This window comes from Eptesicus fuscus, chromosome 14 (assembly GCF_027574615.1).
Source record: "Eptesicus fuscus isolate TK198812 chromosome 14, DD_ASM_mEF_20220401, whole genome shotgun sequence".
Taxonomy (NCBI): domain Eukaryota; kingdom Metazoa; phylum Chordata; class Mammalia; order Chiroptera; family Vespertilionidae; genus Eptesicus; species Eptesicus fuscus.
Window position 1 is genome coordinate 60,276,371 of NC_072486.1, and position 19,282 is coordinate 60,295,652.

The 19,282-nt window shown below is 54.6% G+C and overlaps 1 protein-coding gene across 1 annotated transcript in view; it reads left to right on the forward strand.

Moving 5' to 3' along the window:
* PLXNA4 (plexin A4) overlaps window positions 1–19,282 on the forward strand; it is a 345,488-nt gene that overhangs the window by 305,684 nt on the left and 20,522 nt on the right. The window contains exons 21-24 of the mRNA XM_054726089.1: window positions 5,731–5,999; window positions 8,480–8,546; window positions 9,397–9,543; window positions 13,517–13,676. Coding sequence (XP_054582064.1) covers window positions 5,731–5,999; window positions 8,480–8,546; window positions 9,397–9,543; window positions 13,517–13,676 — 643 coding nt within the window. The remainder of the gene's footprint in view (window positions 1–5,730; window positions 6,000–8,479; window positions 8,547–9,396; window positions 9,544–13,516; window positions 13,677–19,282) is intronic.

The window sequence follows — 19,282 nt, forward strand, 5'->3', positions numbered from 1 at the left end:
TCGGCGCCAACCGGTCCCTCTGAAGGCAGTGGGGCCAAGCCAGGAAATCTCAGAGCAGAGATGGGAGTAGGGCTTTGGGACTTAGGGGTCATGCATTCCTTTAGAGTTGAATGCAAGTCCCTCTCCTCAGAAAAAAACTGTTCATATTCACAGAAATAAGAAATCTGGCAAACAAATGTTGGGAGTTCATGGACCCTTATTTAAGAAACTGCGATATGATATGATGATTTCACCACTTAGTTGCTGCTCAATAAATCTGTGTGGAAAGATAAGTGACGCACTGGGAAGGGAAGTGGAAAGTGAATGATAAAAACCTAACTCTCTTTTGTACCAGCAGGGACCTCATCTTTTGAACATTTTATCCCTCTTCCTGTCTAGCATAGGATCTGGCTTATACATATATTCATATTACCCTTTGTTCTGAACGGGATTTGGAATGAATTATAAATACAAGTACCAGAGAAAAGTGAAAAATATACACAAGGAAACCAGGGCAAAATAATAATCATAAGGAATAATCACTACTAGTTGACTGCTGACGGGTCCAGTTTTAAATACTTGACCTGCATGCATTCATTTATCCCCCCAAGAGCCCTCTGAAGTAGGTATGCTCCTAATACAGGCGACAAAACTAAGGGCACGGGGCACTTTGGGAGGGAGCGGGACAGGGTTTGAGTCCTGGCGGTGAGACGTCTGAGTCGGCCCTCCGCCAGCAAGCCCGCACACCTGACTCCCGAGGTGCTCCATCAGTGTCATGCCTCACGGCGCCGGATACTTATTAGGATGGATGGGAGGTTGTGGCCGAAGCAGCAACAGAAAATAAGACTAGTTCCGAGATTTATATTGTCCATAAAATAAAACAGGCCCATCACTCGGGAGTTGAGTGCTTTTGCAGGTACTGACCGGAGGGAATATCTACAGGATTCTGCAAAGGGGTGTAGAGGCTGGGCCCGTTATAAATCACACATGTCCTTCCACTGCCTTACTCCTCGTCTGGATCCTTAGCATTTCCCCTTGAGCCTAAATATTCTCGATTTCCCTTGCCTTTCTCACGAGGGGAGACCCACTGATCCCAGCCTCAGCTCACAAAGGAGTTAACAGCCAGCTTTATCAATTTCCCTGAGTGGGAGCCCACGAAATAGCTAATTGTTAGGCATGGGCTCTGAATCTAGCAGGTCACACAGCTTTGTTTTTTTGTTGTAGTAAAATAAACACAACATAAACTTTCGACCATGTTTAGGTGTCCAGTTCAGCGGCACTAAGTACATTCACACTGTTGTGCAACCATCACCACCATCAGCTCCAGAACCTTTGCATCTTCCCCACGAAACCCTGTGCCCATTGGACAGCCACTCCCCATTTCCCTCCGCGGCCACCACCATCAACCTCTGTCTATGAATTTCACTACTCTGGGTACCTCATACAAGTGGAACCGGACAGTAATTGTCCTTTAGTGACTGGTTTATTCACTCTGCAAAATGTTGTCAAGGTTCACCTGTGTTGTAGCATGAGGCGAAATTTCTTTCCTTTTTAAGGTGGAATCATAGTCCATTTAATAGACCACATTTCGTTTATCCGTTCATCTGTCAATGGGCCCTCAGGCTGCTTCCACCTTTGGGCTGTTACAAATAATGCTGCTATGAACACGGTGCACAAATACCTTTCTGAGACCCTGCTTCCAATCTTTGGGTATATATCCAGCACATACGACTTTTCCATTTCCATTAAACTCACGAGTTAATTGCTTGCAGGCAGAAATTAACTTCCACTGTTCCACATTAGCCAGGGGTATGTGAGACCCAGGTCCCTACACTAGACCCAGAGATCTTATGTGGATCGTCGTTTTCTTACTTCTTTCCAGCCCCTCTTTGCCACCAGCATAGTTTCTCCCTGTTGGCTTCCTGAGAATAGAAATATTCCCAGGGAAGCCGCTGACTAATGTAAAGCAGTGTTTTCCAGCCTTTTCAGCCACCGGGATACCTGCCCGGCTGGTTGGGCATGAGTGGTGGATGCGTGTGGACAAGAAGGTGTCTTTTGGCTTCAGGCTGTCCCTTTGGGACCATCTGGGTGAAATTCGGGCATTTGGGGAAGCGGCTGCCGAGGCACTGGTTACACACACCAATCCTTTAGAAACAGAAAGCAAACAGTCCCCATTTTCAACCTATCATTGCCTCCTAACTCTACCTTATTGGGTTACAATTAAAATTTACTATCCAGTTTTATACTCACAGACTTCAACTAAATTATCGAACCATCTGGTGAATAAAGAAAGCCTTGTTTCAGAGTGGCATTTGGGTAGGGGGCAGGGTGGCACGTTACAAAGGGGAATTGTCTGGATACTCTTTACCGAGACACTTCACTCCCATCTCCTCTGTCATAAAATGGGGACGCGGTGCCAGTGCGCTAGATAGCTGGGGAGCCAGGGAGAGGGATCAGGGGAGAGCAGCCAGTGAGGTAGGAGGGGCAGGTAATAAAATTTAAGTGCGCCCCGCGTGCGCCAAGCACTTTACATACATTATCTTATTTAATGTCCATAAAACATTATGACACGTGCACTCATATTCTCATTTTATGGCTGAGGGAATAGAGCCCAGAGGGAACGGGGGTTTCCTGAACGTGAGCCAGTTATTCTCTGTGAGTCCAAACCCCAGGCTGCTGTCTGAGACACTGGTTCTCCGTGGGTCCCAGGGCCCAGCCCTGCCATCCAGAGGCGAGTACAGCCAAAGTGGGAAGTCCAGGACACGTCCTCATGCCGAATGTGCCGTCTGCTCAGCCCTGTGTGCCTTCTTCCTCTCCAGGTGCCACCGTGCCAGCCTGCCCTTGTCCTCTGCCTTCCCCCAGCCTGAGCTACTGGGAGGCCCTGCCAGGAGGCCGCAGAGAGGACTCAGAGCTGGCTTCCAGTCACGAGCCAGAGTAGGGTAGACATGGCCCCAGATGGGGAGGATGGAAGCGGCTTGGGAGACTGACAAACTTGTAGTTGGAAACCCAGCATAACCTGCAGCCACTGGCCTTGGGACATCCGCACTAGCTTCTCTGAGAAGCCGTTAGCAGAAGCTGGTAGGGGGCACACTCAGCCTTGCAAGATCATTCCAGGTGGCAACACTGCTCACGGCACATGGTGGGCACCCAGGAATGGCATTCCCCATTATTATTAGGTCACGTTGTGGAGATGCTGCTCTGAGGGGTTTGAAGGACAAAAGGAGTAAAATATGGGCACAGATGTGCAAGGGGACGGTCGCAGAGCTGGGGGAGACCATGGGAGACAGACACCTGCCCGCTGTGCATATAGGCAGGCCCAGGCTGATGACAAGGTGAGGTGGCCATGTCTCCCTGCCCTTCCTTTGTCAGTGCCCATGAGTGGGGGGATGGGGGAGCTGGGCAGGAGGCCAGGCGAGGCCTTGGGGAATGAGGGGTTGCTGAGGATGAACTGCAGAGGGCCCTGGCCAGCAACAACCCCCACTCCCTGCCCCCAGCTCTGGCAAGTTCCCATCTCTCCTGAGAACTTCCTTCCCACAGGGTGTTCCACATACCAGCACCACAGCAAGGGCAATGACAATGGACTTGACTTGGAAACACAAGTGAGCTCCCAGCTGCCTGGCCTGTAGGAGCGGCTGATGCTGGCCGGCCTCCTGAGCCTCAAGGAGAGCGCTTCTCGAGGGATCAGGGGTGGGCCCCCAGGGCTGAGCATGGCATACTGATCCATTGATCCCACACCACACCCTATGAGGGAAGGACCGTATTGCCCTGGGGCCCCAGGGGGCTAAGGGACTTCCCTGAGATCCCCAGACAGAGAGGAGTGTCAGAGCCAGGCTGTGAATCAGGATGTGCGTCAGCGCCACGTCCTGCCATCTCCCGGGAGCAGGGAAAGACCCACGGTGTGAAAAGCCTGCAGCGTCCGCCTGACACACAGTCGAGTGGCAGAGTGGCGGCAGTTTTATCCTGCTTTACCCTAGAGGTTTCGAACCGGGGCAGAGAGATAAGCAGAGAAAGCCCCGGCTGCCCCAGGACCGAAAAGGTGGCAGAAGCGGAGCTGGAACATTCACACCGCTCATGTAGGGAGCCTCCTGGGTCTGGCTCAGGGCAAGGTGCTGGCTGGAGGCGGACACTAGTCAGAGCCAGGCCCTGCCTTTGGTCAGCCCTATACACATTAGCTGCGACACCTTCGCTTTGTCGATGAAGAAACTGGCTCTACTCGGGGCCCCACAACGGGTAAATGTCTGCAACAGAGGGGACCCCCGCTTGACAGACTCAGAAACTATGCCACACTGCCATGCTACATACATGACGATCCTTCCCAAAGACCCGAGGCATCTGACCCATGGGTGAGACCTAGCCCTCAAGATGTGGCCTGGATGGCGTCTCCAGCTCCCACCTCCCGCACCCCAGCCCTCGAGAGATGCCCTACCCTGTGCTCTCGGGCGGCTTCCCCTCCAGGGCAGAGGCTGTGCCTTATGTTTAAGCAAACATCTTGTTCTAATGGGAGTATTTACACAGAGCTACGCACACGTGGTCTGAACAGGGCTCTGTTCCCCTGAGTGAGCACAGCCGTCCAGCCACCACACAGATCACAGCCAGAATGCCATCCCCCCACCCCAGAGTCCCTCGTGCCTCTTCTCTCACAGCCACCCCCAGAAAAACATTTTCCTGCCACCATGGATTAATTTTATTTATTTTTTTAAATCTTTATCTAAATGGTATTATACAGTCTGCCCTCTCTGGGGTCTGACTTTTTTCATTCAGTGTCTGCAAGGTGCATCCCTGTTCCTGTGAGTGGCAGGTCCTTCCCCGGCTGTGTGGGATTCCATCGGGTGAATGTACCGCAGCCCCTTGAGCCATGCTATTGGTGCAGGGCATCTGGCTGTGTTCGGTTTGGGCCATTTCCTACAGGGTGCTGTGCCCACCCTTGTGCGTCTCACAGCAGCGTCTTCCCTGGCTGGTTCAGCCGCTGGCTCATGTTTGCTGAGTGGATAGCACACCCTTCAACCTTTGCATGGATTTCCCAGAGAACAGAAGATGCAGGCAGGAAGATAAAGCCTTATTCCTCCCCTTCCCCAGGACGGAGCAGGGTCTCGGGATGCTAGAGTTGAATGCCTGAGAGGCTGTTGGGCTGAATCTTCCCATTCTTACAGGTGCATGAACTTGTGCCCCCTCCTCCCCGCAGAAGTAAAGGACTTGCCTGAGCTTGCACAGGGGGTGGTGTCAGAGCCCACGGGGAACCTGAAGTCCTGGCTGTGAGGCCACTGGCCTGCCAATGGGACTCACGGGTCTGGAGATGGGCCAACATTAGGTCAGCAAAGGCTCAGGCCTGTGAACCATCAGCCAGGGTGCAACCCACAGCAGCCCAAGTCCCGGAGTCCCCACCAGGGCTGCGATGGTGGGTGGCTGTGGTGTGGGGCGCCTCCTCAACTCCACCGCACCATCAGGGAAGAGCTGAGGCCGCCCAGCGGGCAGATGTGGGTTCCAACCCCAGTGTCCCCAGTACTCACAGTGATATTCTCTCTGTGCCTCACTCGGTTCATCTCCAGAGACAGGGACCCACACGTGGGCTGTGACTTAGGCTAAGTAGTCACCTGGCACTAGATAGGGATGTGACAGCATTAGCCAGGCTGCAGAGGGTAAGTGGCGGGGTGGGATGGTCAGCAGTGTGCACAGCCCACCCTGTGGGGGCATGACCCGGCCCCGCCAGCCTCGCCCTCACCGGTGGCAGTCAGAACCCGGTCTCCTCTGCAGGTCCCGGGCTACCGGCAGGAGCGCGTGGAGAAAGGCCTGAAGCTCTTTGCGCAGCTCATCAACAACAAGGTGTTCCTGCTCTCCTTCATCCGCACGCTCGAGTCTCAGCGCAGCTTCTCCATGCGCGACCGCGGCAACGTGGCCTCGCTCATCATGACGGTGCTGCAGAGCAAGCTGGAGTACGCCACCGACGTGCTGAAGCAGCTGCTGGCCGACCTCATCGACAAGAACCTGGAGAGCAAGAACCACCCCAAGCTGCTGCTTCGGAGGTGAGAGGCGGCCGCGGGTGGCAGGGGCGGCGCAGGTCAGAGGGCCCCGACCCCCACCCGCCAGGCCTGGCCTTTGCCTTCCAAGGAGACCAGGGCAGAGCTCCTAGAAGGAGTAGCCAAGTCCTCCAAGGTCAGGGACCGACTTGCTCAAAGGCGGGGGGCATCCCACACCTTCTTTAAAGAACCTGTCCATCATGTAACTGGCCACGCCCAGCTGCTCACCCTGTTGTGTTTCATCTGCCCCTGTATCTGCTCTCCATCAGCCTCTCTCTGCCCTTTTTCCTCCCCTGATTTTGACCCTTTTTGCTGGAATTCTTCTCTTGTGGGATCTTTAGAGGTCATTTTCCATCCCCTGGCTTTGTCCAAATCAGAACCTGAATTAGGAGAGATACCCCAAGGCCACTCCGGGAACCCACCCCACCATCTCAAGATGGGAAGTTTGAGCCCCAAGCCACTCGCACTGCTGCCTATCTGCTTGGGATCACTATGAGCCATACGTGACTATTTAAATATAAATTAATTAAAAGTAAATAAAATTAAATATCACCCGAGAGCTACTGGAGATGCAGCCGGCATCCCGGGTCCCTTCCCACACTCGGTGGAGCAGAGTCTGCATTCCAAGACACTGAGGTGATCTGAATGCGTATTAACGTTTGAGACGTGTGGTCCAGCCTGTGTGTGAATTCAAACCCTTCAATGGCACCTTGCCTGATGCATCGCAGCAAGGATTTCCGGCACCTGTTCTAGGCTCTGCACAGTCCAGGGTCTACCGCTTGCACGACTGGTGCCTCATCCTGGACCCTTGAAACCCCAGTGGTCACATGTGAATTCGTAGCCAGGTCCTGCGGCTTCCACCTTACAGGAGTTAGACCCTCTGACTCTATCCACGCTGCCGTTGGCACTTTCCATGTACTCGAAGGCCTTTGCTCCTTTAGGCTGTTATTCCAGTGTCTTTAGCCTTCCCGTAGAATCTATGGAGTAGACGAAGATGGAAAACCCCCATGTCCGGTCCTCTGCCTGGACCACCATTTACCGGCTGCCTCCCGTCCTTGTTCTTGGTCGAGGACAGGACCTCCTGCTTGGTCCCGTGCACAGATGTGGCTTTCAGAGCGCTGACCCCAGGCTTTCTCGGATGCAATGGGCCTTGGCCTGCGCAGCTGCAAAGGTTGCTACATGCAGGAGCAGACACACTGCTTTGGAAACAGCACGGTGGATCACTTTGATTTTTGTTTTGCTTCCACCACGCAGCTCCCCACCGGCATAATGCTAGGGTTGCCACGGCCTGCCAGAGCTCCCGGGGACATTTCCGGGCGTGGACTTGCTCTGGGTCTGTGTCTCCTGCTCTTGTTTTCTGCTCGCTTTCTCCCAGATGCCCTCTCTCCCTTCTGCCTGCCTTCGTCGCCTTTCTTCTTCTTGCCCGTGGCTGCCCGGCTCCTTTCAACAGTCTTCCTTCTTTTCTCCTCTCACCTTCTCTGTGTGCTGGCAACTGCCCAGCTGCCTTGGGATTTTAGCTATTAGTATCTTCAGGTACCTGCGACTTTCAAATCTATGTAAACATGCCTGGATGGGCTGGTTTCTCTTTGGAGCTGGCCACATGCTTAGTGCAAGGTTGAGTATGGTTTGTTTTTTCTAAGTAGATGCAACCAAAAGTGGCCTTTGGCCAGTAACACTGCTGCTGTGTCTTCACTTCCAAAGTAAAAGAATGAATGGACTTGGGTAGCAGCATGAAAGATGCAAGTTAGACTCAAGAAGGAACTTCCTGTCATTATAAATGAAACACCAGAAGGGTTCCCAGAGGAAGTTCCAAAGTGCATGGAAGCCTTTGAAAGGGGACCATTTGGCACCTCTTGGGATGAGCCAGGCACATGCTGCTGACAGCTCTGAGTCTTCAGCTTAGGTGCTGGGTCGGTCCAATCTGGCCTTTTTGCCAGCTCCCCCGGCTCCTGCCAACTTCCTTTCTATCGTCTGCCAGATTAGAAACTCCCCGGTTTTTTGTTTTTCTTTTCTCACCCAAATGAACTATAAAGTTCTCTAAGGCCCAATGTGATCACTACGAGCCACATGTGACTTATAAAATCTAAATTAATTAAAGGTAAATAAAATGCAAATTCAGCTCCTCAGATGCTCTGGCCGCATTTCAACTGCCCCGTAGGCATATATGCCTGGTGGCTATTGGGCAGCAGACAGGGCATTTTCATCATCACAGACAGGGCCCAGCACAGCTAACCTGTTCCCACCAAACCCACCAGGAGCCCAGGCCCAGAGCAGACCTCCCAGCCTCGCAGGCAGAGCTTGTCTCATCGCTACGGGGTGCCTGGGGGTCCGTGGACGCGGTATTCTTTAGGATCTCAGGATTTGATCCAAAAACCTTAAGCAGCAAGACCCATGCAGACTTCTTCCCCTGCCTACCCAGTCTTGGGGTCTGACCGGCTGCCTCTATCTTTGTCTTCCTCTGCTGGCCCCCGCGTGGCGGGTGACAGGACTGAGTCAGTGGCCGAGAAGATGTTGACCAATTGGTTCACCTTCCTGCTCTACAAGTTCCTCAAGGTACGCTTGGCTGTGGGGGTATTTCTGGCCTTGCCCCCGTTTCCCTGCCAGCCTGGGCACCACCCTGCCTCCTCCCCAGCCTGCCCCATTCCCCTCACGGCCCCTAAGTCTACACCACCCCCAGGGCCTGGCTATTAGTACCCCCAAAGAAACCCAGTTCCCCTCGTCACTGAGGGAACGGGCTCCTGACATGTCACAGCCTCGCCGTCAGTCCCATCTCGAGGGACGGGTCCCGCAGGCTGCTTTCTCCGGGGTGAGCAGAGACGAGCCTCTGAGAGGATCCTACAGGAGCCATTCAGCTAAATCCAATTCACCCCTACTTCCCTGCTTCCCCTCTTCCTCTCCCCCCTGCCTCTCCCAGCCCCAGACTGGCTGAGGCCGAGAAGGGTCCCAGGCTGGTAGAGCAGCTGCTGTGCCAGCAGATACGTGGCGATGCGCCTGCGATTTGGAAGAGCTGCCCGACATCCAATTACTGGCTTGTTTGCTAAGGAGGTCACAGCACTGAGGACTGACCGCGGCCTCAAGATGGGGCTGCAGAGAAAGCGGGTGGAGTGGGATGGGGCAAAGGGGGTGAGAGCCAGGAAGAGGGGGTGGGAGGCAGGAAGAGAAGAGCTGCAGGACGGTGGCGGGACAGGGCAGGTGGGAGAGGACAATGTGGGCAAAGGAGCCCAGGGACACGTACCTCTGAAGGCGGGAGTGAAAACCCAAGAGTAAAGCAGGCGGGAGCAGGAGGAGAGAAGCAAACCAGAGGAGCAGACAGCAGCCCTTTGGAGAGGCAGGGGCCGTGGGAGGCTGGGCCCTGCTCACCGGTGGTCCAGCGGCCGCCCAGCATGGTTGTTCCCCTCGCCAGGAGTGTGCCGGGGAGCCCCTCTTCTCGCTCTTCTGCGCCATCAAACAGCAGATGGAGAAGGGGCCCATCGATGCCATCACGGGTGAGGCCCGCTACTCCCTGAGTGAGGACAAGCTCATCCGCCAGCAGATCGACTACAAAACCCTGGTAAGCCAGCCCCGCAGCCTTTCCCCTGGGCTCGGGTCAGCGGGCTTTGGTGTGCCCAGCCCCTGCCCAGCAGAGGGGACGGAGGAAATGCTGAAAAGCCACCTCTCCAGGTTTGCTCACTGCAAAGGTCCAGCCAGCTGCTCCACCTGTGCCTGTCACCCAGATGTCCTCTGTACCACCACTCCGGGGCCCCTGGGTCGGGGACCAGTAGCTCAGACACACCTGAGCAACACTTCAGCAAAAGTCTAGTGGGCTGAACCGTGGGGTCCGGAGGCCCTGCCAGCTGCTGCTTGTCTGACCCCTCAGAAGGAACGCCTCCTTTCTCGTCCATTCTCCCAGCGAGGAGAGTGGACACTTCCACGCAGAGAGCAGGTGGGGGCACGAAGGAGCGGAACCCGGGAAGAGTTCCTCGTGGTTCTGAGGCCAACCTGTGCCCACTGGTTCAAGTCAAATCCGACGTGCCCCGAGCTGTGGAACGTGAGGCCAGGAGAGCCTAGTGGTGGAGGCATTGTCCAGGGAAGGTGGGGATCCCCTCTGTGGAGGTTAGACCCCACCTCCTGACAGAGACCTCAGAGACAGCAAAGCTCAGCTTGTAGGAGCATGGAGCTTGGAAACAGGCAGACCCGGCTTGGAGCCCTGACTCTGCTTCTGGCTAGCAGGGTGGTTTGGGTTCATCTTAGTCTCAATCTCTCCAAGTCTGTGTTTCTTTATCTGAAAAAAAAAAAATGGGGGTAATACTAGACCCCACGAAAGCAGAGATGACAATAGTATGCAGCCCCGAAGTTGTGCAGAGGATGGAGTGGGAGAGGAGGGAAAGGTGCTGAGGCCGGGGCAAGCGCTCCCTGCCGCCTTGCCTGGCTGCCACCAAGCCTGACCGCTGGCTGCCCGCTCCCTCCAGGCCAGGGAGCCCTCTCTCGGGCATTTTAGGAGAGTGTTGTGATCTCCCACCAGGCCTTCCATAGGGAAGGGGACAGGAAGTGGAAAGGGGCTGAGAAAATAAGAAAAATGTCGACTGCTGGGGGAGGGGGGTGATGCTCAAGGAAAGACAGAGAAGATTGAACATGCACTGTGGGGGGGATGGGGCACCTGGCAGGCCAGGCTGGACATGGCAGAGCCAGACGTGAGGGTCGGCGAGACAGAGAGAGTCCCAGACATGGAGGCCAGCTAGGGGACTGTCCCTGCCGCTCTGAACGAAGCCGTTCCTGCTGTCTGAGAGTGATGTGACCATGATGCACCTGTTACTCCATCTTCAGAGGCCCTGGGAAGCCCAACAGCATCCCACAGACTCGCCAGGATTGGCTCAGTCGCTAAGCTTTAAAGGAGTAGCGTGGGGCCAGGGCCCCTGCTTCCTGCAGGCATGGTCTGCTCTGGAGGAGAGCATTAGAGGCTCCTAGTAAAATGGGAAAGGGGAAAATATCCTTCCAAAAATAGAGACTTGAAGAGACTTCTTAATGAGCCAGAACTACTGTTGAAACATCTCTGCTGGATCTCTCCCCCTTTGCTCCATTTCTTTCCCATCTCATCAGTGGCTCCCCCAATATTGCATCCAACACAATGCGCTGTAAGAATGCTCTGTGCCCAAACTGCAGGGTCTTTTATTCCATAGGTTAAGGTGTCGTTAGCACAGCTGGCTCATTCAGGCTCGCTTACAGAGCACGTGGGGAAGTCGGAGGGGGTCAGGGAAGAGCATCTAGGAAAGTGGAAACGCTGGGAAGAGGCTCCATGAGGAATGGGGGAAGAAATTACAATTGTTTTGCCCAGAGAAGAAATTTGGCTGCAGGGAGATTTAACAGCCACCTTTAGGCCTGTGAAAGGAAACTCCCACACTCAGAAGTGGGAGTAGCCCCAAGGCTGGTAAGGACCGGAAAGGAAGAAAGTGTTAGACAGCAGCACACAGGGCTGACCGAGTCTCCAAGGGGAAGGGGTCGCAAAAAGACAGGAGGTCGTGGAATTCGGCAGTGGCTGGGGGAGCCCAGGGTGCTTTGGGCCAACTGATGGTGACCCTGTTCTTGGCAGAAGGGATAACACAAAGAATGAGACAGCTGCTGACTGGCTTGGGGACATATCGCTTTATAGCAGCTGCCCCTCTTAAGTGCTGAGTGATGAATTGTATTGATACTAGAACTTAGACTAGGGCCCTGCTGCTGGGAGTGCCCATCTGCATCACCTGGGAGCCTGCTAGATGCTCACCTAAGAGCCTGCTACAATGCAGAATTTCAAGCCCCATCCTAGACCTCCTGAATCAGAATCTGCATTTTAACAAAAACCCCTCACCGAGCAGAAAAAAAAAAAACAAACACCAGGAAGTTGCTCAGAAACTAGCCAAGGGTCATGGGAGTAGAGGTGGGAAGGAAACTTCTGGCTGGAGCTGTGGCTTGGCCGGGGCTGGGAATCCTGTCCCTCAGTGTGGCCACTGCTGCTTCTCTGCCTGCCCTGAGCTCCATGGAGTTCTCACAGGGCCCCCATGAACCCTGGGCAAGTGGAAATGTCAGGAGATCATGCCCAGGCGACAGCCTCTCCTCTTGGTCTCTTGGTGGAGGAGGCCCAGAACAGGCTGCCTCGCTGCCTGGGGCAGGCCCGGAACACAGGACAGCAGGGAGGCCAGGGCACGGAGCAGCCGGCTGTGCTTGGCCACGGAGGGGGCAGGGAGGGTCCAGGAGGCTTTTAGAGGACAAAGTGGCTGGCGAGGGCACTCAGAGCGACACATGGTTCAGAGTTCCTTCCACCATTGTTCTCCGTTTAGGACATTTTGAGAATGAGAGTTTTGGTTTTACAGATTTAGGAGGTTTTTTTCCTTCTTCTTAATGGAATAAGCATGTTCCTATTTGAGCTCATGGCAGTCTGGTTGCTAATGAAAGGCAGGCATCCAGGGGCCAGGGTTCTGATTGCCACCACATGGAGTGGGGGTGAGGGGGGTGAGGGGTTGAGGGGGGCGAGGGGGGAAGGCTGTTGTCTGAGTCTGCAAACCAGACGTGCAATTGGGAAATGGTTGGGGTGGGGGGTGCGGTGCGAGTTCAGAGGAGGAGAGGCAGCAGGGTCGGAGGGAGGGTGCAGGTGCCCAGAGTGACATGGCGACTAGACAGCCCCTGTGCCCCACAGCATGCGCCCGTTCCACTGTGGTCCCCCAGGACCCCCCACAGCCTCAGCCATGCAGAGAGAGCCTCTGAGAACAGCAAGGGAAGAAAGACCTTTGGAAACATCCCAGAAGTTTTTAAAGGAAAATATACAGTTTGGTGCAGTCTTAACTTTTCTGACTAGTTCCAAAAGGAGAAGTTGAGGTCCTGAGCCAGGGTAGCCTCTTCCCCTAACACAAGGTTTCAGGTTCAAAGCCAGGCAGGGGTCTCAGGAGGCCTGAACCTGAAATGTTTAAAGAATACATTAAGCTTCATATGGCCTCTGCAACCTCCACTCAGCCCCAAACCCTCATAAACCCGAAGCTTACGAAATCTTGAGAGAAAGGCACCAGATTCACATTAGTGTGAGTGTGTGTGAGAGGGAGAACAAGAAAGACAGGCTGACACACTCAGATGGGGGTGGGCGGGTTCAGCGGTGGGTGAGAGTCTGGGTGTGGACTTGAGAAGGTACCTCTGCACGTGTGTGTGTGTGTGTGTGTGTGTGTGTGTGTGTGTAGAGCGCACACATGCATGCATTAGTGTCCATTCTCATGCAGATTTCCCCTCACTGCCTCCTCCTACTTGGACATGGTTCTCTGAAAAAATCAGGATTGTTCAGTGTGCAGCCCCTACTCCTGCAATGACCCTGAAGTCACAGCGCCTTCCTGCTGCTTGTAGGACTAGAAGGGCAGAGGGCTTGCTGAGAACACAGTTGGGCTCAGCTGTGTTGGGCTCTCCCCAGCCCGCTCCGGTCCAGCCTGCAGAGGGAGAGCTGGTGGGGACAGGGGCCCGGGGTGCTGCAGGGACCCTCCAAGCCCTTCCGGCTGCCCTCCCCATGTGCTTCTCTCCCCCTCCCCCAGGTCCTGAGCTGTGTCAACCCAGACAACGCCAACAGCCCTGAGGTCCCAGTGAAGATCCTCAACTGTGACACCATCACTCAGGTCAAGGAGAAGATTCTGGATGCCATCTTCAAGAACGTGCCCTGCTCCCACCGGCCCAAGGCTGCAGATATGGACCTGGGTGAGTGGCACCACCCAGGGCTGTCCTGTGAGTGGTTGGAAGCACCTCGTACTCAATGGTGGAGCCAGGGTTCGGGGAGAAGGCACGCACGGCCCCTAGGGGCCCAGGGGGATCTCCTTCGTGGCCACTGAGTGAGCAATAAGCAGAGGAGGGCTGCAGTCTGCTGCCGTCTGACAGCCTCAGGGGTATTTTTGAGGAGCTGAGGGTGGGCGTGGAGGTATTATGTCTGCAGTGAGGAGGTTTTAGTCTGAGTCTGGGTGGTTCAAGGTCTTGCCACAGCCTTTGTTGTGCCCCCAGGCTCTGCCCTTCCCTCTGTTCTGTGCCTGTACTTTTTGCTGACTACCTAAGGCGTGAGGGATCTGGGTCAGTGACGGAGGGTGGGGGAAGAATAGAGAAAAATGAGCTCTGGCACCGACTGGGGAGCAGGGTGACATTTGATTTGAATGTTCCATGAATAGATCGCAGAGCCTATATAAACAAGGGCATGCCACGTAGGGCCAGCTGTTCTTAGACCCAGTTATGACTTGCCTGCCTGTTTAATACGCTTTCTCCCTGGGAAGTCCTAGCAGGGAGCCCCAGGCTCCAAAGGGACCAGTGCTGAAGAGAGGCGGTGTGGCATCCTGGGTCAGTATCAAACACACTTGACTTTGAGTCCTGGAGCTGCCAAGTTCTAGCTGTGTGACCTTGGTCAAGTTACTTAACCTTTCTGTCCCTCCGTTTTCTTGCCTATAAAGTGGAGATAGTAGTACCTGCCTCGAGATTAGTGCAGTGCCGGCCCTCAGTAAGGGTTGGCTGCTGCTAGTGCTGCGTGTGAGGATACTACTAGTGAGGAAACGGTGCGTGTCTGTCTGCTGATCCTGGCCACGGACAGAAAGGCTGATGTGTGTATGTGCTGTGTCTGGGGAACTGTGGCAACATAGGGGTGGGAGGATCTCCAGAGGCCGCTAATCCATCCATACATCTGGCCTCTAAGCTGGCATCCGCTAAGCCATCCAAGACACATGGGCATCTGAGCTATTTTCTAAAACCCACAGCGAATCCTCACTCTTTCCCACTGCAGTGCCCCACCCAAATTCGGGTGCTAAAGACACAGGACCAGGAAGTTCTGCCAACTCACCTCAATTCTTACTGCTTCACTTAACCCCGCTCCTCTCACTGGGCTCCTGGCAGGATGTGTCGGGTCCTGTGCCTAGAGCCCTGATGCCTGGGGACAGAGACTGGGCAAGTGTGTGCTCTCCTTCACTTGGAAGGTGTCTCTGTGAATGTTGTTTCTGGAGGGAAGGAAGGGGGAAAGGAAGGAAGGAAGGAAGGAAGGAAGGAAGGAAGGAAGGAAGGAAGGAAGGAAGGAAGGAAGGAAGGAAGGGGAAAGAAGGAAGGAAAGACGGAAGGAAGGGGGGAAAGAAGGAAGGAAAGACGGAAGGAAGGAAGGAAGGAAGGAAGACGGAAGGAAGGAAGGAAGGAAGGAAGGAAGGAAGGAAGGAAGGGGAAGGGAAGGGAGGGGAGGGGAAGGGAAGGGAAGGGAAGGGAAGGGAAGGGAAGGGAAGGGAAGGGAAGGGAGGGGAGGGGAGGGGAAGGGAAGAGAAGGGAGGAAGGAAGGAAATGTAAGAGTTGGGGGTGGGGTGGGTGAGTGTGTCCACATGTGTGTTCTGGGGCAGTGGTCCCTAGAGTCAGATTGGACATTTGTGTCCACATGCGGGTGACTGTTGGCATGAAGATCCCCGGGAGGGATGATGCGAAGGGGCCTGTTACAGAAGCAGTGGGTGAGAAAATGGTCCCCCTCCCCAGGCAATTCAGTGGCTGCTCCGTAGTGGGTTTCCCAGGTAGCACCCAGCATTCCTTTAGCTTTTCTGTGGGAGCCATGCAGGGGCCACCTTGGCTCCTCAGTGTCCTTCTCTGCAACTCGGGTGGGAGGGTAATCCTGACGCAGTGGGGCCAGAGCAGGAGCTGCGGGAACTTCGTGCTGGGAGGTGAGTTTGCAGCGGTGAGGTGGTGCTGGACCCCAGAGGCGCTCTTGCGTGCGGTGCTGACAGAACTGTGCTCTGGTGCTTGGGGATGGGGGCCTTCCCACGAAGGTGGGCGCCAGGTGTGTGCGTCAGCCTCCACCTGCCGCATCGAGACAGCTTCCGCCCGGGAACGCCTTCTCCCTTCCCCGCGCAGGGCAGGTGGGTGGGGAAGAACACACACAGCCCACCCTGTCGTGGCTCAAACACCTGCTGGATCTCAGGAGGGACGGAGCCGGCGTCCTTCAGCATCAGCTCAAGCCCAAGCCCAGGGTCCCCCTGAAAGCAGGTCCAGGGGCCACCACTTCTGTGCCAGGTGGTTTCCTAGGGAGAGACCCCTTCATGGCTGGTAGGTGCTGCTCAGGACCAGGCCTCCCCACCCTGTTTGCTTCAGAAAATCGCTTCCTTCAAAGGCCTGGGGGTGCAGGCCCCGCAAAGCAGACAGTTAATGGGATGATCTCAGCTTCCCACAGCCACAGTGGTAAAACCCTGGAGTGGAGGCAGCCGCTCCAGCTCAGCCAGGGCCCTCCTGCCGGCCACCCTGGGTGCAGGCAGCCCGAGCCAAGCCTGGGGGGCAGCCAGGACCTGCCTGAGGGTTGCACCGTCGGCAGCTAGAGGCTGCTCAGGCAGGAGAGGCTGCCTGCGTCCTAGGGGACCAGGTCTCTTGGGTCCCAGTGCTCACACCTCAGGCACCAAGAGAACAAAGTGCCACCTCCTATCGCAGGTGCTGGGGCAGGACCCGGGGACAGCCTGGGGGACAAGCCTCCGCAGCATGGACAGCTGAAGGGAGGAGGCCAAAGAAGAGCCTCCCCGGGAAGGGGGCCATGGTCATGTGAATGCTAACCACGGCTGCATGATGGGTGCTCCTCTGAGGAATGTCCTTTCTTCTATTAAATCCTGCATGTGGAGCTGCCCCCTCTCTCTGGCCTTCTTTCTGCCACAGCCAGATCGCATAACAACGAAAGCTGGGTCCCTCAGAGACCCAGATTCTGCTTCCGCACAAAGACTCAGCCTCCAGACCCCCAGGGGGAGAGGGAGGCAAGGAGAGCGGGTTTCCATCCTGTAGGTGAAAGTGTTTTGAAAGGCTAAAAGCAATTTACAAATGGAAGGTGTGATTGTTGTAAAAAATTAATCTATGCCAAAGGGACACACAGCAGGCAGGAAGGGAGAGGACTGGCGCAGCCACATGGGCTGGGCAGAGGCAAGACAGCCAAGCGTCCCCCATCTTCCTTCTCCCCAGACCTCCTCCTCCCATAGCGGAGGGCATTGGGCAAAGACTGCCGTCCCCTCCTGAGATCAGCCCCCGCAAGGCAAGGACACCTGGCCCAGGCCAGCTCAGAAGGAAGCAAAGGTATTTAAAATTACTCAGATAATTGCCCCAAGTAAATCCAGTCCTAACACCCTACCTCCCCTACCCCCGCCCCGCCTTTCCTCACCACTGTGGCTCCTGGCCTGGCCTAGCCCCTCAGTCCCGATGCTTTTATTCTTTGATTCTTAGACTGGAGGTCTCCCACTCCTCCCCACACCCATTCAGCAGACTTTCCTAGGCATTCGGGAACCCAGATGGGGAACGGTCTTAGGATTCTCCAGAGAAACAGAGGTGTATAGATAGGATGTGCATAGGAATGTGTAGATAGATAGATAGATAGATAGATAGATAGATAGATAGATAGATAAGATAGATATGCAGAGAGATTTTAAGGAATTGGCTCACATGGTTATGGAGTCTGAGTCCGTTGGGGCTGCTATGACTTCCCACAGACTGGGTGGCTTATAAGCAGGAACTGGCAGATTTGGTGCCTGGTGAGGAAGTTGGCACCTTCTCCCTGTGTCCTCACAAGGCTGAAGGGGCCAGGGATCCTCTGAGGTCCCTTTTATAAGGGCACTAATCCCATTCATGAGAGCTTTCCCCTCATGACCTAATCACCCCCCAAAGGCCCCATCTCCCTCTATCACCACACTGGGGTTAGGATTTCAACATGGGAGTTTGGGGACACAAACATCCAGTCTATAGCATGGAGGCTGGCAAGTCCAAAACCTGCAAGGTGGGCCGGCTGGCTGGGAGGAACCAGCATTGCAGTTCAAGGCCGAGCTCCGTCTTGCTCGGGGAGAGGCCAATCTCTTGCTCTCCTACGGCCTTCGCCTAATTGAATGAGTCCACTCACATTATGGAGGACAATTACTTTACTCAGAGTCCACCAACTCAAATGTTAATCCCATCTAGAAAATGATGATTTTCCTCACAGGAAATCCAGAGTAATGTTTAACCACATAGCTGGGTGCCACGGCCCAGCCGAGATGACACATAAAATTAACCACCGCGGGAGCCAGAGTGAAGAACGCCGGGCCCACCTTCAGTTCAGTCTGCTGGAATTGGGGGACGGAAAGATATCACAGGGCAGGGCATGGGGACTGTGCTGGACTGACGGGTCTTTGGGAGCTCTCAAAGCACAGTGCCGAGGGTGCCCCTCTGCTATCCCTGAGGCTGTTCTCACCAGGTGTATGTCCCTTTCCACCCACAGGTATTGGGTACAGGTACCCTCCTTGCATTGCTAAACTCTTCAACCAGCGTAGAGCATCATGAGAGGCAAGCCCTGTGCCCGGCATGGGAGCACCAGTGTAGCAGAAGGCAGGACAGCCCTCTTTCTGAGCCGTGAGAAATCTTTTGTCTCCTCCCTGGAGGAAATAATTGGTACTGTTCGCTTCCATTTCGAAGAAGGAGAATCTGCAGCTCAGAGAGGCACAGTGCCTCGGCCCTGGTCACACGACAGGGAGGTGGAGGGAACACCCATTTCAGCCCACGCGTTCTCCTCAGTGGGCCTTGACCTCCAGAGATTCCTCAGGTTTAATGCAAATGCTCTATCAATAGCCCCCGGAACTCCGCCACCCCCTCTGTCTTGCCATTCAAGTCCTGCTGAAAGGATATATTTTTTTCAAATAAGTAATTCCTGTATGCAATAAAAAGATACACTATCTTCTGAGTGAAATATAAAGAGTTCACAGCAGCTGTCTCCCCAGTTTGCATTTTCCGCTGCACCTGATGGGAAGCACAGATAAAGATAATGGGATTTTTTTTTCTTCTTCTTTAGTTCACCTCCCTCTCTCCCTGCAAGGTGGAAGTGTAACAAATTGGATTGTGAGTGTCTGTCCTTTGTGCTTGGAGCCTGGAGCAGGGCACCGGGCTGCAGGGCAGGAGTTGCCAGGGAGGTCAGGGCTAGCAATTTTCTCTTGGTGCCATGCACATGAATACCAGGGTCACTTTCCCCCCTTCCTCCGCCCACCACCTGCCTTTTTAATTCTTCTTTTACCCAGCACACTGCCCAGGTGACACCGGGGCTTCTGTGTTCTATATTCAAGAATATCCATTAAGCTCTAGCTCATCTCTCTTAAATCCAGTGGCATAGCACAACCTCCTTCCTTGAGCTCCGGACTTACCCACGTAGCAACACTAGCCAGTGCGGGCGCGTTTCAGTTTGCAAAGACCTGGAGCCCGAAATGCTGACGGCACAGTTCTATTTAGGAATTTCTTCTTTTAGGCACCACATGTCATCGTTCAATTATTTTATGTTTTAGAACTTGCTGAGACAATAAACTTTTTAACAAAGC